The sequence below is a fragment of the Calcarisporiella thermophila genome (assembly GCF_041956535.1).
Source record: "Calcarisporiella thermophila strain CBS 279.70 unplaced genomic scaffold VTP21scaffold_1, whole genome shotgun sequence".
Classification (NCBI taxonomy): Eukaryota; Fungi; Calcarisporiellomycota; class Calcarisporiellomycetes; order Calcarisporiellales; family Calcarisporiellaceae; genus Calcarisporiella; species Calcarisporiella thermophila.
In genome coordinates this window covers 1,071,329-1,088,549 of record NW_027192191.1, presented here as the reverse complement: position 1 = coordinate 1,088,549, position 17,221 = coordinate 1,071,329, and the positions used below count along the sequence as shown (strand labels likewise).

Here is a 17,221-nt window from a genome sequence, read left to right as displayed (position 1 = left end):
GGTGGATATGGCCTACCCAAGACGGCTCCAAATACGGATGCTTTATATCGGTCTCTTTCTTGGTATGAATTTAACTGACAGAGTCGGGGGAAACTGAGATTGTATTGTCGGGAGGAGAATAATTCACAATACGCCTCCATGAACCAAACAATGTTATATACATGCTATAGGACAAAATGACTGCTTTTCTGAGTCAAAATCAGTAAATTTTTTTGATAACCTCCCTCCACTTCTCTCGTTCACTCGGAAAACTCCTCACATCTCCCCCCCTCTCCCCCCCCCCGAACCTCTCGATCCAAACTAACCATCACAACCAACTTATAGACATGGAAAGGAAAACTTGGAATTTCGCCGCTGGCCCAGCCATGATCCCTGAGGCAGTACTCAAACGCGCCCAACACGAGTTTCTCGATTTCCAGGGTACCGGCGTCTCCGTAATGGAACTCTCTCACCGTTCCAAGACATTCGAAGCCGTGGTCAACCGCGCCAAAGAAGAGCTCCGCGGACTGCTTGGCATCCCGGATACGCATGAGATTCTTTTCATGCAAGGCGGTGGCACGACCCAATTTGCGGCGGTGGTGTACAACATGCTTTCGGCGAAGCGACGGCAAATGAGTGAGGTGCCGGAAGGATGGAATCCCCCTGTAGATTACATGGTGACGGGAAGCTGGTCGCAGAAGGCCATGGAAGAGGCGAAGAGGCTTGGCGCCAATGTGAATGTGGTGTTCAACACCAAAGCCAGCACTGGCTCCTATACCTCCATTCCCCCGCGCTCCGAATGGAAACTCAGCGGCCCTGACGCTGCCTATGTCTACTACTGCGCAAACGAGACGATCCACGGGGTCGAGTTCCCCGCCGAGGCGCCCGACGTCTCCGCCCCTCTTGTGTGTGACATGTCCTCGAATATCTTGTCGCGTTCCTTTGATGTCTCCAAATATGCCTTGATCTACGCTGGAGCACAGAAGAACATTGGGCCTGCCGGATTAACTATTGTGATTGTGCGACGAGATTTGTTGGCTGGGGCGCACTCTGCGGCAGACAAGCTGGGAGTGCCCGTCCCGCCGCTGATGCTGGACTACAAGGTCGCCGCTGACAACAACTCGCTCTACAACACCCCGCCCATGTTCTCGATTTATATGGCGGGGCTGGTCTTTGAGTGGCTACGGGAACAAGGCGGAGTGAAAGCCATGGAAGAGAGGAACGAGCGCAAGGCTCGACTGCTCTATGAGACCATTGACAAGTCGAGCATCTACAAATGCCCGGTGGATAGCAAAGCACGCTCGCGGATGAACGTCTGTTTCCGGATTGGCAATGAGGAGCTGGAGAAAGCATTCGTCCAAGGCGCTGCCGCACGTGGCATGATCGAGCTCAAGGGGCATAGAAGCGTGGGTGGAATTCGCGTCTCCGCATATAACGCGATGCCAGAAGAGGGGGTTCAGAAATTGGTGGAGTATATGAGAGAGTTTGAGCGGGTGAATGGCAAGGCATGAACTCCCTCCCCCCTGCCACCAGACCGCTTTGAAATAGGAACATTTGCATTCTTTGTGGTTGTTAGATCTTATTTTCCCCTGATGTGCCCATGGGACACTACACTCTCTAGATTCACCCCTTAAATTTTGCTTGCTTTCTAATACAAATTTCTATGTTTAAGAAATCCTAATGGCCACTGGTTTGGCTCTCCGAATTCATGACTTGCAAACTCTACCTGAAGGCTTGACGATTCTGCTTCCGGTCGCGTTTTCAGAACCATGAATGATCCTCTAGAATCGCAAGAGACGCCCCCGAATCACTTTGATCCTGCCAATGGCTCCATACGCCTGCCCTCGCGCTCATTGCCTCGCCCTCGCTCCCCCATCCCACCTAAAACGGCCGCCTTACTCGATGGCCAGAATACACCTCAGAATATCACCCTGTACAGCTTCGGCCTTGGCGCACTGTTTGGAGCAAGCGTAGTCCTTCCTTTGTACAGCAGCATCCCCCAACTGTGGATCTTCATTGCAGCCATTTCCGTGTTTCATGTGTTGGAATACTTCGCCACCGCACTCTACAATCCTTCCAAACTCTCTCTAGATTGTAAGTGAACTAGCTCGTGAGAATCCCATCGCTAGGGCCCTTCGTCGCATCTTGTTTACCTTGCTCTTCCTTACTCTTCTCTCTCTTTTTTTCTTCCCTCTCCTGTAGCATTCCTTATTAATCATAGCATCGCCTACACGGCGGCTCACACCGCAGGCATTGTTGAGTTCTTAGTCGAATTGTACCTTTTCCCTCAGTGGAAACGAGGATTCTCCATCATTTCTTGGACAGGTAACATCTATCTCCAGCTAAAAGATCGTCTCCCCTCCCGCTTTCTGATAGGCTAATGTTTACTTGCCTCTCCGGCTCAACATCGCCCTAGGCTTTTTCATACTGCTCATAGGACAAGTGGCGCGGACCCTCGCCATGTTGCATGCAAAGTCCAACTTCTCGCACCAGATCGTCGACTTCAAAACCCCACATCATCAACTAGTGACGACCGGAATCTTCAAGTAAGAGTTTATTCACCGAATGCACACTTTGCAGAGCCGAAGTTTCGCTCACCCCACCTGCTTGTTTTCTTAAATCTTTCCCTTGCTATCAGATACCTCCGCCATCCTTCTTATTTTGGCTTCTACTACTGGGCGCTTGGTACCCAGATAATGCTGCGCAATCCTCTATGTGTGCTTGGGTTCCTGCCTGTGCTGCACAACTTCTTCTCCTCTAGGATAGAGTATGAGGAGCACACTCTGGTGCGTTTTTTTGGACATGACTACCGTGCCTATCGGTCGCGGACCCCCACCTATATCCCCTTTATTTCGTGAGCCTTTTCGTAGGGAAAGACAATGGCTACCACGCTTTCTTGCTGATGGCAATTAGAAACTTGAGCTATGCTCCATTTTTTATTTTGCAATGGATGTGACGACATTCCCTCCCCTTATTTCTTACTCCCCTCCCAGCTGCTATTTATTTTATTGGTTTCACTCACAGGACTCCTACATACGTAATCCTTTTTTAATAGAGCATGAAAATCGCCGTTTCTCTTTTTAATTCACAATCCTCTCTGTGCATTCCTGGTGGAGATAAAAAAAAATCCAACCAGGGGGAGGGGGAGGGAACCACTTTTAGGGGAGGAGAAAGAAGAGAGGAGGAGAGTTGCCCACCACCTTTACATGAATCTTTACAACATGCATGAGTCACACCCTTGAAAGCACGGTGATGATGCTGCAAGATGCCCCCCTTATTTTCAAAATTTGCCAAACGCTGCCATCGAACGTCAAATCCGCATGGAGAGTGATGAAAGACATGGAACCCCGGAACCTTTCCCTGAGTGATATATCACGATGTTGCGCATTATTTTCCGTCCAGAACCACATGCTCTCTTATTTATTGTACCATAAAGAGGTTGAATTTTTAATCTCCCATTAATCTTTATACCCACCTACCTACGCACATCGGATTTCCATGTATATATAAAAAATATATATAAACATACGACGAAGTACGATGGAACCTTTCCAGGGGAGTCTTTTTTTTGGCTTTGCTTTTTGTTTAAATAAACAACGTAATGGTTGAAGAGGGAGAAGAGTATCTTGGAAGCATCAAAGAAGGAGAAGAATATGGGGAAATGAAAAAGAGGAGGTCCATGCTGGAGAGGGGTGAAGAGATGGACGATGGGACCAATTCGAGCCCTATGTTGAATCAGCCCAACAGGAGCACTCCGTTGACGATGAATAGAGCGGGGAATGGGGGAGAAAAACACGACGACGAAGGGATGGCTGAGGCGACACCGGAGCTACCAGTGGAGGAGAGGAGCTTGCTTTACCATAGCCAGTTCGGGGGGCAACCCAGCGAAACCTTGAACGAGATCTCGATCTTCCTTCGAGAGCAGGTGCAGGTTCCTCTACCGTCCCCGCAAGCTCCGCAGGACATTTCCTCCATCCATAGTGGGCTCATGTATTCCTTTGGCGGACGCTCCCAGGATGATATGAACCCCGCCTCCTCTCTTTGGAGCCCCCCCTCTTCCTCTTCCTCCTCACAGCCACTCTCGCAGTTGACCCCTTTATCCTATCTCTCCGCGCTCCCCCCTTGCTCCTCACCCACACAAACTACGCCCACAGCCGACATCTCCTCTACCTGGCCATCTTCCACCCTGCCGCAGGGAGAACTCCTCCATCTACCGTGGAACCTCTCTACGGCATCCCTGATCAACCCAGGCCATCCGCCGGCCATGGAGGGGCCCAATTGGTCGGGCCCTCTCTTCCACTCGGTATCCGAGCCGGTCACCCCCTCCTCGCCTTTTGCGCAGACCGGGATGGAGACGTATGAATTCCACCCCGGGGCGGGAGGCGAGGATGCGGAGGGACAGGAAGGGGAGGAGGAGGAGGAGGATCGGTGGACGACCTTGGTGAGGCAATGGGTGGGGGAGCATGGAAATGAAGACATGATATCCCAGTGCTTCCCAGGCTCGATCATGGGTAATCTATTTCCATCTACTCTATCCTGCCTTTTTTTTTTGTTTTACTATTCCTCTGTGTCCGCCCGTCTGCTCAACCCGGAAGATTTATCCTCAGCCCCATTCTAATAGCCTCTTCCTCTTCCCCCACTACTACTTATGCAGCCACTGCTAGGAGCTTTTCTCTGGTGACCAAAAAGAAGAAAGAGAGAGCGCTGTCGAAGCTGGTGACCCGCCGTGAATGCGCCAATTGCCTCGCGACGGAGACTCCGAGCTGGCGCCGTTGTCCAGACGGGAAGCAGCTTCTGTGCAATGCCTGCGGCCTCTAGTGAGTGAGCTGGGGGGGGCGGACGCCCTTTCTCTCCCTCCCCTAGAAGAATTGACTGACGCCCTCTCTCCCCGTCCTTGATAGCCAAAAGATCCACGGCCGGCCTCGACCCTGGTACAAAGCCAACGATGGTAGTGTCAAGGTGGCTCGATCCACTCCCCGCCAGGTCACGGCATGCGAACGGTGCGGGCGCAAGGATTCCATTTTTTGGCGCCAGAGTGTCGATGGCAATCTTCTTTGTGAGTCTCCCCTTTTTCTTCCTCCAGCTTGCCTTCTCCTTGTTAGACGATGGCTAACGCAAGAGCTCTTGCGTCCCCGATAGGCACCTATTGCTCTCGCATGAACGCCCCTGCCCTGACTAAGCGGCAGCGCAGGCACTCGGTCGCCTCTCCCACACCCAGTTTGATTCAGGCACCCGATGCCAAAACGCCGCACGAATGCGGTGGTGAGGGTGAGCAGGGGGCCAGGGACGGTTTTGATCCTCAGGGGGGGATAGAGTCTCCGTTTTCTTCGCGACATTCCGTGTAAATATAAAGTAGCTTTAGGGGAATACTCCCTTCCTTGTTTATATGCAAAGGTATGCTGAATTTTCGTTAAAAATCCCCTTATATTTGCGTTTTTTCTTTTACTCTTTTCTTCTTTCGACTGCTTCTGTATATTCACTGATATTAGATGGTATTATTTGTTACTATTTTCTTTTTTTTTTGTGGTCTTTTTTAGACATTTGACATGACACGACTGCAATCTGACCAAATCCCTGTATTATCTCTTTTTTTTTTTCCCCTTCAAAACGTTGTTGTTTTTTGGCTCGATATTTTCTTTTCCCACTCCTCTCTTTCCATGATACTTTTTTTTTTCCAAGACGAATCCACGATAAAACAACCCTGATTATGTAAGCTTCTTCAACCTTAAAATCGAAAATTGGGAGTTCAAAGCCACGGGGAGGGAAATGCGTCTGTAAGCTTAAGTGAGCGGAGCAGGACGCATTCTAGAAGAACGCAGCGCGTGGCTTTGGCCAAGGGGCCGCAGCCTACGGTGGCCGCATGCGGCTACCTTGCGGCGGGAGACAGGTGCGTGGCGGCGGCGGGCCGGCGGGCGGCCACATGGGGGATTAGCTTTTGGATTTGACGCAAGTCAGTCGTCTCGTCAACGAGGCTCTGTCAATCTCAACGCTAAAGTCAAACGGCGCGCCATGGAGCCTCCATTAAGACAATAAAGCCTACCCAGATTATGGTTCTTCTCAGAGCTGCAGTGGGAAAAAAAAAAGGCAGCGGCAGAGGAAGGCTAGATTTTAAAGGAAACGCTTCCTCCATGGGTTTTTCCCACTCCTCAGGCCCGGCTTATCCACAGCTTGGATTTAGATTAAGGTTGTTTTCTTGCATCTGCAGCGGGAGGTGCGAAAAAGTTCCCAGCTCTTATCCGGTTTTCTTGGTTTATTGCGCGAGGGCCCGATTACTCATGAAGCGGTAGCCAATGGCGGCGCGCGCGCCGGTGGCCGAGAGATGCAGCGGCCTAACGAAAAAGTCGGCGAGCGCAGAGGCGGCTGCTCCACGAAACCTGCCCTCCACTCGGCCCTCAGCCAATTCCGCAGCCGCGCGGGGTTCCTCCTTGAGCGCGATCATTAACCGCACTAGAGATGCTAGCACCAAGAGTAGCGTTCATGTGCCCTTGCACAAGCGAGGGTGCCGGCGAATCAGACGCGGGCCGCCTCGAACCTGTCTTTGTCGCTAATGAAGTGACAAATCGCTATTCCCGCCAGGCAGATCTAACGGGTGGCACAGCGCGGGGATTGGGCAAACCTTGTTGCGCTAGGCTTTCTGTGCCCCGCAAAGAGCCCCCGTTTTCGGATGAAAGATCAGGAGTGGGCCGCGCAAGGTTTCCTCAGAGCTGGCCTCTCGGACCGAAAAACCCTATGCCAACCTGGCCGAGCTGTGCCTGCCATTCGAGGCAATGCGAATCCAGGCGGCAGCCGAGGCAGCAAGAGGGCCGCTCGCGAGTCGCCCCCGGATAGGCAAGGCGCATCGGCCAATCAGCGCCGCCGCGTTATCTGTTCGCAGCTGATCTGGATTCCGAAGCCTGTCGCGCGGCGCGATTGGCGGGCCCGAACGAATACACAAGGAGAAAACAAACAAAGGGAGGGCCGCATCTTATGCATCTCATCCCCCCTGCCAGCCAATGGGCCGCCCTCTCCTCTCTCACGGATTGGGGGAGAAGTGGCGGAAAATCGCTCAACGCCGGCGTCATGGCGGGAGCTTTGCGACCACGCCTGGGCATTGGGAGAGCAGAGGGGGGGGGGGGGGTGGGAGCCAGCGAATAAGCACCGCCCGAGCCCGCAGATTCTCGCGTCATTTTTCTCCCTGCATAGGCCGCCCGCCTCCTCCTCCACACACCCGGGCCGCCCAACGCTGCTCTATTAAACCTAACGCTAAAGAGCATCCGCACAAGGGCCAAACCGGTTTGGCTAAATTGATCAAGCAAGCCTGATTAATTGCTCCGCGCGCGGCCCCATCACGGCGGGCGCAGGATGGATCGTAATCGCGGGAGAGGCGTGTGCGCATTATCGGCTGAGAAACCGCGCGGTTTGCCATCTCTGCACCCTCTTTTCCTACCCCGCCCGAGAAATCAATCATCGCTGTACTGTTTGCCACAAACAAGCTTCTCCATTCAGAGAAACCTTACTCCAAAAATAATGTTAAAGAGCGAAGAGCCTGATGCTGATGCGAGGGCCGAGCAACTCTCTTAAATTCGGCTCCCGTCGCCTCCCCGTTTTTTTCACCCAGCTCGTTTTTCCTTTCTGCGCCGTGCCTTCTTCGGACCTGCATTCTGTCAACCGGTTTTTTTTTGCTCCCACTTTAACTCTACGGCTCCATCGCCCCATCTCCCCCCCCTCCGTATATAAAGATCTAAAACAAGAGGCCGCGAGCGGGAACAACAGGATTTTCTGGTTTTCTTCCCTGTCTTTCTGGCCCGTCCCCTACACAACAGCAACAACAACAACAACACAACAACACAACAACAACAACAACAACAACAACAACAACGCAACCTTCAACTGCACCCTTCCCCCAGGACCTTCTCTTAGGATAAGCCCACACCGACTCGTTAACAGCCAAAATGAAGGACTATGAGCTAAGCAACGCTCCTTCCGTCCCGTCGATGGACTATGACGCCGCCGCCGATCCCTACGCCTATACCCATCCGCACCTCTTCTTCTCCTCGGGCTTCGAAAGCCTGTCGGCGATGGTCGTCAACAACCCCCAGCCGCCCGCCCCCGCCCCGCAGCCCGCCACCCCGCTGATGGGCGGCGGGTGGAGCTATGTCCATAGCTACCCCGCCGACTTCTACGGCGCAGGCTACCCCGAGGAGGGCTTCCACGCCCTCCTCTCCTCGCCCATCCAGGCCGACGTCCCGGACTTGGAGTCGAGCGCCGACATGCTGGAGCCGCCCGTGCTGGTGGACGACCGGCACCAGGCCGTCAGCGACGAGCCCGCCGAGGCCCCCCTCGCCGGCGCCGCCCCCCGTGCCCCCGCCCCTCTGCTGCTCCGCAGCATGGGGTCGGAGCTCACGGACGACGGCGAGGAGGGGGAGGCAGGCGACGGCAAGGTCGACGATGCAAGCGGCGACCCCGACCTCCAACGGCTCGCCCCCGGCGAGACCCCCGACGGCCGGCCCTCCCTCTCCTACGCTACCATGATCACAAGCGCGATCGAGTCGAGCCCGCAAAAGCGGATGACGGTGAGCGAGATCTACGAATGGATCCTCACCCACTACAAGTACTTCCGCACCGCAAAGTGCACCTGGAAGGTAAGCCTCGCAGGCCTTGCCCAGCGGCTCCCGCCCCGGGTGGACTAACTCGTCTTGCCTTAGAACTCGGTCCGCCACAACCTCACCACAAAGCGCATCTTCGTCCGCGATGCGCGGCCCACCACCGAGTCCGGCAAGGGCGGCTACTGGACAATCAACGAGGCGGCGCGCGACACTCCGCGCCCGCCCCCCCGGCCGCGCCTCCTCTGCCTCCTCCGCCGCCTCCCTCCATCCCCGCAGAGCGAGCGCCGGCGCGTGCCCCCCCTCCTATCGCCACCATCACCCCTACTGGACCTCATACTACTCCCACTACTATCACCCCCTGAGCGGCTTGGTGTCTCCTTCTGCCGCTCCATACCCGCCCCAGTTTGCATATGGCACCCCTGCACATCACCCACAGCAGCATCCACTGGCTCAGTTCAGGACCCCATAACAATACCGGATTTTTGTTTTCTTATTCCCTTCTTGACTGTGTTTGCGATAGAAAAAAAAACAAACCCCCTTCCCATCTGCAATCCACTCTTCTCGCATGCTTCCCTCTCTTTTTTTCGCATTTTTTTTTTTTCTAACTTCATTCGTCGCAATGTTCCATAATGACAGCAATACTTTTTTTTTCCTAGTGTTTGGCCGGCACAGATTTTTCTTTTAATCATAGCGTTTTATGACTTCACTCTTGTAAGGTACTGAGAGCAATTTTATTATTGTGCGAGTATTTTTTTATATTCGGTTGTTCACTCTTGTTTCTAGCGGATATACTTTTTATTCTCTCCCCTCCCCTATTTTCATGTACAGAAATGTATTAAAGATTCCAAAGTTTTTGTCTGACGCCTTTTACTTTTTTTTTTCAGTTGTTTTTTCTCTGATTTTTCTTCTCAGCCAAGCTTCCACTGTGTCACCCAACCGGTTCTTTGTTCATTGTTCATCTTTCTTCCGTATTTCTTGTAGTATTTATATATATATATTTAAGCTATATATATAAAGGAATCTTTTTTACTTTCACGACTCGCCCCCGGAGTGTGGATTGTAAAAGAAAAATGAGTAAGTTGACACGAATGTGCTTGCTTGCTGACTGTGCAGCCCCTGGTGGCCCGCAGCAGAGCCCTTTCTCCGACGTAGGCATTGTCGTAGGCGAACTCTGCGCGGAATGGGAAAACTAGTGGAAGTATTGCCATGGATACAAGCAGAGTCACAAATTTCAGTCACACTTCACTTCACCGGGAAACACTGCAAAGGTTTGGTTTACTCTCAGGTTTGGAGATGATGCAGCAAAGAATGCTCCCTCTTCTTAGACGAGTGGCGCCATTCATCTCTGGCCATGGTACGCGTGCCATATCCACTATACCCACCCAGAATGTCATAACTGCTATGACCGAGCGGGGACTCATCCAGGCCATTACGAGTCCTCACCTCACCGAGCGCACCCAATCTCCTACAACGGTATATTGTGGCGTGGACCCGACAGCGCCGTCATTACACATTGGAAATCTCGTCACACTGTTAGGACTCTTGCACTTCCATGTACGAGGACATCAAGTTATAGCGCTGGTAAGTCCGTTTATTCACGAATCAAAAGGGGGCGACATGGACTCCCATGGAATGGAGGTGTTGGTCTCGTGTTCTCTCACACTCACTCTCTCCACAATCGGCAGCTCGGCGGCGCCACGGGCACCATCGGCGATCCGTCAGGCCGCCGTACCGAGCGTGTGCCACTCTCCCCCGAGACGCTTCAGCATAACATCGCCCGGATCGAGGCCCAACTTCACCGTTTCTTTAAGAATGGAGAAGAGTACTTTCGCGCACGCGGCGGGAACCCTGGAGTCATTCGGCAGCCCTGGATCCTGAACAATGCAGAGTGGTATCGTAGCATGGGCGTGCTCGATTTTCTGGGGGATATCGGGCGGTTTATGAGAGTGGGAAACATGCTAGCCAAGGAGAGGTTTGTGAGTTGGATGAGATCGAGTTGACTAGCAGAGAGAAGTAAACCCGTGTCCCCCCTTTGAACTCTATAGCGTCAAATCGCGGATGGAGTCGACGCAGGGCATCAGCTTCACCGAGTTTTCATACCAGCTACTACAGGCATATGATTTTTGGCATCTGTATCACGAAAAGGGGTGTCAAGTCCAGGTGAGGATCGCTGAAAAGACTCGAAACTTGACCTGGATTTCCCTTCGTTAACAAGGCGGTTCTTCATTTTTTTTTTCACCTCGCTCTCCTGTACTCCCCCATTAGCTGGGTGGGAGCGACCAGTGGGGTAATATCACCGCAGGCATCGATCTTATCAGTAAAAAGAAGCCAGCCGACGCCCTTTCCTTATCTCCCGAGGCGCCGGACGAAGAATCGGAGGCTGCCGCCTTTGGCTTCACCATCCCGCTCCTCACCACTTCCACCGGAGAGAAATTCGGCAAGAGCGCCGGCAATGCCATTTGGGTGGATGAAAAAATGACGTCGTACTACGACTTTTACCAATTCTTTATGCGGGCGGCGGACGCGGATGTGGAAAAATACATCCGATATTTCACGTTTTTGCCGATGGAGACGGTGGCGGAGGTGATGCAAGAGCATAGGGTATGAGCCTCCATCTTGCCCGGGTGATGTTTACGTGTAGAAGTGACCTCCCGTTTGACTTGAATAGGCGAGCCCGGAGCACAGGATTGCGCAGCGTCTTCTCGCCGACGAGGCGTGCGAACTCGTGCACGGCAGTAAGGCCCCCGCTTTGTATTCTTTGTCTACGTGGTTCGCTTCGCTAACTCCTTGCCAATTGCTTGTCCGTAGAGGAGGGCGTTGCAAAGGCGCGTCTAGCAACCGAGGTCCTCTTCGGCTCATCTCTCGAGAAGGTGCGGGGGACGGACTTGGTGGCCGCCTTCGAGCACGACCAACGAATGATCTCACTCCCCGCCGATCAGGTGATCGGGCAGGAGGTGGGGCGAGTGGCCGTGTTGGCAGGCGCATGCCGGTCACGATGTAAGTAAGACAAGGGGGATTTGGTTATGTTTTATGTGTGATTGCGTTTGCGGTTGCAGTGAAAAACTGGTCTTTCATGGGCTTAATTTCGTTTCCTTCCGTGGTAGCCGAAGCACAGAAGCTGGTGCGGGCCAATGGGTTTTATCTTAACAACCGCCGCGTCGAGGATCCTATGCACCGCCTGTCGAGCGAGGATTTGGTGGACGGGATGGTATGCGTGTTGCGGACGGGTAAGGCGGAATACCGCTTAGTCCGCATGACCTGCTGAAATTGTTTTTGAGGGCGTCTTTGCACGAGAAAGTGCGACAAAATGGAGGCTGAAGGGTAATGCACAAAGAATAGAAATAAAATTAAAACATTAATAAATTATAAAACAAGTACAAAGAAAAAAAAATATAAATGTGAACAGGACTTTAGAGCAATGAAAAAAAAAAAACAACCAAGCAAATGAAATCGTAAAAGGAAGAAAAAAAAAATGTACATTTAGATTTTACTTTGTTCAGTCATATGCCTTTCTCCAGCGCTAGAGCCTGATCTTATCCGCGGGGTGCTCACCTGCCTCTCTGTATCAGACTGCAGTGGCTTTCTTGCTGAAGAGTTGCGGGTGCCCCGCGGCTCATCGTGCGAATATTCGCCAAGGTTGTGTGCTGAATGGAAGCGAGCGATGCCACGGGCGGCGGAGGGGGTTTTCCGGTTAAGCGGTCGGATCTGTCAAGGAAAAACACATGCATGGTAAATACTTGAATGCATCGAATCATAGAACCGAAGCCTACCTCAGCCGTCTTGATTCGGTGAGCTTCATCCAAAGCGGCAGCCAGCTCCAACACCCTGCTTCTGCGCACCGTTTTTTCGCCAGGCTCTAGCCCTCTTCTCTCAATATTGTACAGAGGCCTCCGAGTCCCAGCCGTGGCACCGGGATAGGTTTCAAATCGCCTCGAAACCATCACTGTACGCGGCGGCTCAACACGGGCAAGAGTGCTGCTGGGAAGCCTGCCACTGCCCATTTTTGAGGCGGGAATATCGGTGTGGCGGGCGACTTGGTATGCAGAGGTGGGTGCGGGCCGGGCTGGCGTCTCGTGCGACTCGAGTGCGGGAACAGCATTTGATTTGTGAAGAATGGATATGTTTGGAGTCCTACGGAATGGCAGAGGATAGTATCAATAAACGGAATGGAAGTAGATCAAAGAGCAGTGCTCACGAGTAGAGGGTGGACGTTTTTGGCTTTTTATGTCCGATATCTTTGATCACTCTGTGAAAGAAGCCGTTGGGTCTTTTGGGGCCTTGTCTACCTCCTGGCGTCTATGAATGGTAGAAAGAGGTCATTGTAAGTCAACACGTCTCCATTCGAGGAAAAGCAAAATGAGGTTACATGAATTTTCGACGAGGAAGCAACATGGCGGTGCAGCATCCTTCTGGGAGGCGAGGATGGTGGAGGCATTGGACGAGACGGAAGAGATCTCTGTTCCGCCGGTCGGGCAGTGCCCCTCGACTCTTCCCCCGCTTCAACGGCTTCTCTCCGCGATATCGCAACCTGATTTTCTAGGCGCTGCTTGATGCTTGTGAGCTCCTGCTCTAACTCCCGGATTCTTCTTCGGTCCTCTTCTTCGTCCGCACGTTTTTTGGAAGGAGGACTAGCGACCGTGTCAAACAGGCGACTTGTAAATGCACCATAGCTACGCGCAAAAGTCTTACGGCGCTCGAGTTCTCGTTCAGTGGAGATCATGCGAGACAAGAGTGCTTTAATCTGTTTGTCGTGATCTTCCCGCGAAGTATCGCTGATAAAAGTTGAATTAAGATAGTGTGATTGGGTATAAGAGCTATCAATGGTGTCTTCGTAGTCCTCCCATTGCTCATCCTCTACTGAAACATAGGAAGAATCTCAGCACATTCTACTCCAATCTACTTTTCACCAGTGAGTATATACCTCGTTGGTGCCTGCCAACTCGTGAAATCGTCTCAGCCTGGCTAGTGCTAGGGTCGCCCCCTATTGTTTTAGCTTCTTTCACAGAGTAGTACATTCTCGGTGATCGACCAATACTTCGTTTTTCTACCCGCTCTCTCCCTTGGCCTCTTCTTCTTCGCCCCTTTTTAGCCGCCTTTCCAAACAATGAGCCAAGGTTCTGGCATAATTTGTCGTATTCTGCAGACGCGTATTTGTGTGCTTGGGTGAGGTATTGTTGAATGGAGCTAAAGAAGCCGTGGCCAGAAGTATTGGGGCGGAAGTTTTGGGAAGAGGAAGAGGAAGCGGGAGGAGGTCGCGATGGATAAGACATTGGATAAGAGATATAATGATGGGGAGAAAAGGGGAATTATCGAAATATAACGTGGACCGAGAAAAAAAAATAGGGGCAAGGGAGAGAGAGTAGGGAGCAGGCGACTGAACAATGGATTTAAAACTATGAATGGTAACCATCCATATGCAACCCTCGGTAGAGAGAACAGACGCGAAATACAATGAAGGCTCACTAAATAAAAGACGCGTTTTGGAACTCCTGAACTACTTCGTCACGGATGGGTGACGTTAAATTTAATATGATTTTTTTTTTTTCGCGTTTCGACACCCCCTTTTTTTCTTTCTCGCAAAGAAAACGCATAACGGCACTTCTTCCACGACCCATCTCATTTCAAACTCCATTGTTCTCAAAAGTTTACTTTTTCTTTTCGTTTTCTTTGCCAACCCAAAGTGACCAATATGTCGGCCCGTATCGACCCGTCCACGGAGACCCACTCTTCTACTACCACCGCCACCACAGCGAAAACCCTAGAAAGCCGCCGTTCTTCCACACCCGACTCCTCCCACCTATCTTCCTCCGATACCAATTCCCCGTCTTCCACTGATTTAGCGAAGAAGGCGAAATTGAACGCGCCCACATGCTCCGGCAAGAGCGTTAGCGCAAGACGAATTAAGAAAGAGCTTGCGGAGATGAATTTGGACCCGCCCCCAAACGTTATGTGAGTGTCTGTTTGCTACCGCTCTGCTTGACTCTAGTATTCAATGTTGCTGTTGGAATAGCGCTTCGCCCAAGGGCGACAACCTGTTCGAGTGGAGTGCTATTATAACTGGCCCCGCCGATACTCCTTACGCCGGTGGCAAATTCTTCTTGGACGTGAAGTTTCCACAAGACTATCCTTTCAAACCTCCCAAGGTAAGGTTGCCTTGAAGTTTTCTTATTTGGTGCGGCACAACTGTGCCGTCTCTGCGCTCTTCCTCGTGCATGTGGATTCTAACTCGTGCCCATAAGATTGTGTTTCGGACTCGTATATATCATTGCAACATCAATAATCAGGGCCAGATTTGTCTCGATGTATTGAAGGACAATTGGTCCCCGCTGCTTACTACCGCAAAAGTGCTGCTCTCGATCTGTGCGCTGCTGACGGATGCCAATCCATGTACACTCTCTTTTTCACTCCTATGTTCAATTTTCATATCATTTCCCTTAATTTGTGCTAACTACCTCCTCCAATGACATAGTTGACCCGCTTGTTACGGAAATTGCGCACCAGTATTTGGGAGATCGCGAGGAGCACGATCGTATTGCCCGCGAGTGGACCAAGCGGTAAACATCAAAGAGCTTTCTGATTCTTAAACTCGCAAAGCATTGAATTCACTTTCCTCCCCTCCCCTCCCACACAGGTATGCGTCATGATCCTTTAGCGGACAGCCACCACTTTCATTGTTGTAATCATAAATCAATAAATACTATAAGTAATATACTGTGCATTTTGCTTTGAACCAGGTCCCCCTGGGTATAATTTTAAGACCTTTCACGTCACAATGTGACGTTCATGGCCGCCCAATTTCTCACGATTGGAGGACCGTTCGTTTATATCCGACCATTACAAAGTAAAATAAAGAGAAAGGGGTCTTGATTTATTGTTTCCCATCCAACTTCAGACCAAGCCAAAAAATGACCAACTCCATTGACAAGACAAATCCTGCTTACCTCGATAACCCTTGCTGGGATCCAACCGTGAGCGATGATTATAATCATGTTAACAGGTATGTCCTCTGATCTGACCTTCCTGTTGCCATGTTGCATTGTGTGTATGTTTTGAGTGTTCATGGATCTCCCCCTTTTCTGTCTTCATTCAGTGTACCAGAGCCGCTTATACTGAATACCATTCTTGATCATGTTGGAAATACCCCTCTTGTTCGTGTGGACAAAATCGCCAAGTCGGAGGGACTCAAATGTGATCTGCGTAAGTTTGTAAACAATGCCTCGATCGGCCGGGGATCTCACAGCGCTAACTGCCTTTTGTATTGCCTATAGTTGCCAAGTGCGAATTCTTCAATGCAGGTGGCTCCGTCAAGGATCGTATCGGTAAGCGCATGATCGAGGAGGCTGAGAAGCAAGGCATTCTTAAGCCCGGAAGCACTATCATTGAACCCACTTCGGGAAATACCGGCATTGGATTGGCGCTTGCTGCCGCTGTCAAGGGATACCGCACCATTATCACATTGCCTGAGAAGATGTCTCAGGAGAAGGTCGATGTTTTGAAGGCGCTGGGGGCCGAGATTATCCGCACGCCTACGGAGGCCGCCTGGGACGCTCCCGAATCTCATATCGGTGTTGCCAAAAAACTGAATGAGGAGATCAAAGACTCTGTGATTTTGGACCAGTATAACAACCCATACAACCCCATCGCTCACTACGACACCACGGCCGAGGAGATCCTGCGCGCTTGCGGTGGGAAGGTGGATATGTTTGTGGCGGGGGCTGGCACGGGAGGCACCCTGACGGGAGTGGCGCGCAAGCTGAAGGAGAAATGCCCCAATGTCAAGATTGTGGGAGTGGATCCTCACGGCTCCATCCTCGCTCAGCCCGACTCGCTCAACGATAGCGTGAAGAGCTATGCGGTCGAAGGCATCGGCTACGACTTCATTCCACGTGCGCTTGATCGGTCGCTCGTTGACAAATGGATCAAGAGTGATGACAAGACCTCATTCCGCATGTCACGCCGCCTCATTAAAGAGGAAGGCTTGTTGTGTGGTGGATCTTCCGGCTCCGCCATGGCCGCCGCCATTGAAGTTGCCAAGGAACTTGGGCCCGGACAAAAATGCGTGGTGTTGTTGGCCGACGGAGTGCGCAACTACATGACTAAATTCTTGAACGATGGCTGGATGAAGCACAACAAGTTTACCGACGAGGAGTTCGAGCGGGAGGAAACGAAGCGGGTGGAGCAGTATGGAGGCGCCAAGGTCAAAGATCTTGGATTGCCTGTTGCCGTCACTGTGGACAAGAGCGTGTCATGCCGAAATGCCATCGATGTTCTTCAGAAGAACGGATTCGACCAACTGCCAGTGGTTTCGGGCCCATCGCAGAATCTGGTCGGCCTGGTGACGCTCGGCAACTTGTTGTCGCGCATCTCAAGCGGTCGCGCCGTGCCTGAGGACGAGGTTGCCAAGGTGATGTTCAAGTTCGAGCGTTCCAACGGCTTTGTTGAAATCACCGAAGAAACTCCCCTCAGCGAGCTGGCCCAGTTCTTCGAGAAGAACTCAGCGGCCGTGGTGACCGAGGGCAAGAGTGAATGGCGGGTGAAGCACGTGGTGACCAAGGTGGATATCCTGCAATACCTGGTCAAGCGGATGTAAAAAAAAAAAGAAAGTAGCTTGTGTTGTTATTTATCATACATGCCACCCTATCCTATAGACTACGTAT

The 17,221-nt window shown here is 51.9% G+C and overlaps 10 protein-coding genes across 10 annotated transcripts; 8 read left to right on the top strand and 2 right to left on the bottom strand.

The window, feature by feature from the left end:
* Positions 1-326: 326 nt before the first annotated feature.
* VTP21DRAFT_459 (uncharacterized protein) lies at positions 327-1,490 on the top strand (the record flags this gene model as incomplete). Its single annotated transcript, XM_069395017.1, has 1 exon — positions 327-1,490. One exon carries the CDS (start codon positions 327-329, stop codon positions 1,488-1,490), a length of 1,164 nt encoding a protein of 387 aa, XP_069256838.1.
* A 258-nt stretch (positions 1,491-1,748) lies between these two features.
* On the top strand, positions 1,749-2,837 carry VTP21DRAFT_458 (uncharacterized protein; the record flags this gene model as incomplete). Its single annotated transcript, XM_069395006.1, has 4 exons — positions 1,749-2,073; positions 2,182-2,304; positions 2,396-2,525; positions 2,618-2,837. The coding sequence occupies 4 exons, from the start codon at positions 1,749-1,751 to the stop codon at positions 2,835-2,837; spliced, it is 798 nt and encodes a 265-aa protein (XP_069256837.1).
* Positions 2,838-3,580: 743 nt separating this feature from the next.
* VTP21DRAFT_457 (uncharacterized protein) lies at positions 3,581-5,324 on the top strand (the record flags this gene model as incomplete). Its single annotated transcript, XM_069394995.1, has 4 exons — positions 3,581-4,490; positions 4,601-4,796; positions 4,881-5,035; positions 5,119-5,324. The coding sequence occupies 4 exons, from the start codon at positions 3,581-3,583 to the stop codon at positions 5,322-5,324; spliced, it is 1,467 nt and encodes a 488-aa protein (XP_069256836.1).
* A 435-nt stretch (positions 5,325-5,759) lies between these two features.
* VTP21DRAFT_456 (uncharacterized protein) lies at positions 5,760-6,418 on the bottom strand (the record flags this gene model as incomplete). Its single annotated transcript, XM_069394984.1, has 4 exons — positions 5,760-5,784; positions 5,850-5,953; positions 6,020-6,042; positions 6,253-6,418. 4 exons carry the CDS (start codon positions 6,416-6,418, stop codon positions 5,760-5,762), a joined length of 318 nt encoding a protein of 105 aa, XP_069256835.1.
* Positions 6,419-6,432: 14 nt separating this feature from the next.
* Positions 6,433-7,213, top strand: VTP21DRAFT_455 (uncharacterized protein; the record flags this gene model as incomplete). The annotated part of the gene is made up of 2 exons (XM_069394973.1): positions 6,433-6,568; positions 6,651-7,213. 2 exons carry the CDS (start codon positions 6,433-6,435, stop codon positions 7,211-7,213), a joined length of 699 nt encoding a protein of 232 aa, XP_069256834.1.
* Positions 7,214-7,910: 697 nt separating this feature from the next.
* Positions 7,911-9,194, top strand: VTP21DRAFT_454 (uncharacterized protein; the record flags this gene model as incomplete). Its single annotated transcript, XM_069394962.1, has 2 exons — positions 7,911-8,600; positions 8,664-9,194. 2 exons carry the CDS (start codon positions 7,911-7,913, stop codon positions 9,192-9,194), a joined length of 1,221 nt encoding a protein of 406 aa, XP_069256833.1.
* A 576-nt stretch (positions 9,195-9,770) lies between these two features.
* On the top strand, positions 9,771-11,829 carry VTP21DRAFT_453 (uncharacterized protein; the record flags this gene model as incomplete). Its single annotated transcript, XM_069394951.1, has 7 exons — positions 9,771-10,145; positions 10,250-10,536; positions 10,610-10,724; positions 10,830-11,165; positions 11,233-11,299; positions 11,373-11,561; positions 11,669-11,829. 7 exons carry the CDS (start codon positions 9,771-9,773, stop codon positions 11,827-11,829), a joined length of 1,530 nt encoding a protein of 509 aa, XP_069256832.1.
* A 215-nt stretch (positions 11,830-12,044) lies between these two features.
* Positions 12,045-13,834, bottom strand: VTP21DRAFT_452 (uncharacterized protein; the record flags this gene model as incomplete). Its single annotated transcript, XM_069394940.1, has 5 exons — positions 12,045-12,269; positions 12,335-12,695; positions 12,760-12,860; positions 12,931-13,421; positions 13,486-13,834. The coding sequence occupies 5 exons, from the start codon at positions 13,832-13,834 to the stop codon at positions 12,045-12,047; spliced, it is 1,527 nt and encodes a 508-aa protein (XP_069256831.1).
* A 419-nt stretch (positions 13,835-14,253) lies between these two features.
* VTP21DRAFT_451 (uncharacterized protein) lies at positions 14,254-15,208 on the top strand (the record flags this gene model as incomplete). Its single annotated transcript, XM_069394929.1, has 5 exons — positions 14,254-14,513; positions 14,575-14,707; positions 14,804-14,951; positions 15,034-15,118; positions 15,196-15,208. 5 exons carry the CDS (start codon positions 14,254-14,256, stop codon positions 15,206-15,208), a joined length of 639 nt encoding a protein of 212 aa, XP_069256830.1.
* Positions 15,209-15,469: 261 nt separating this feature from the next.
* Positions 15,470-17,154, top strand: VTP21DRAFT_450 (uncharacterized protein; the record flags this gene model as incomplete). The annotated part of the gene is made up of 3 exons (XM_069394918.1): positions 15,470-15,561; positions 15,655-15,761; positions 15,833-17,154. 3 exons carry the CDS (start codon positions 15,470-15,472, stop codon positions 17,152-17,154), a joined length of 1,521 nt encoding a protein of 506 aa, XP_069256829.1.
* Between the last annotated feature and the right edge of the window lie 67 nt (positions 17,155-17,221).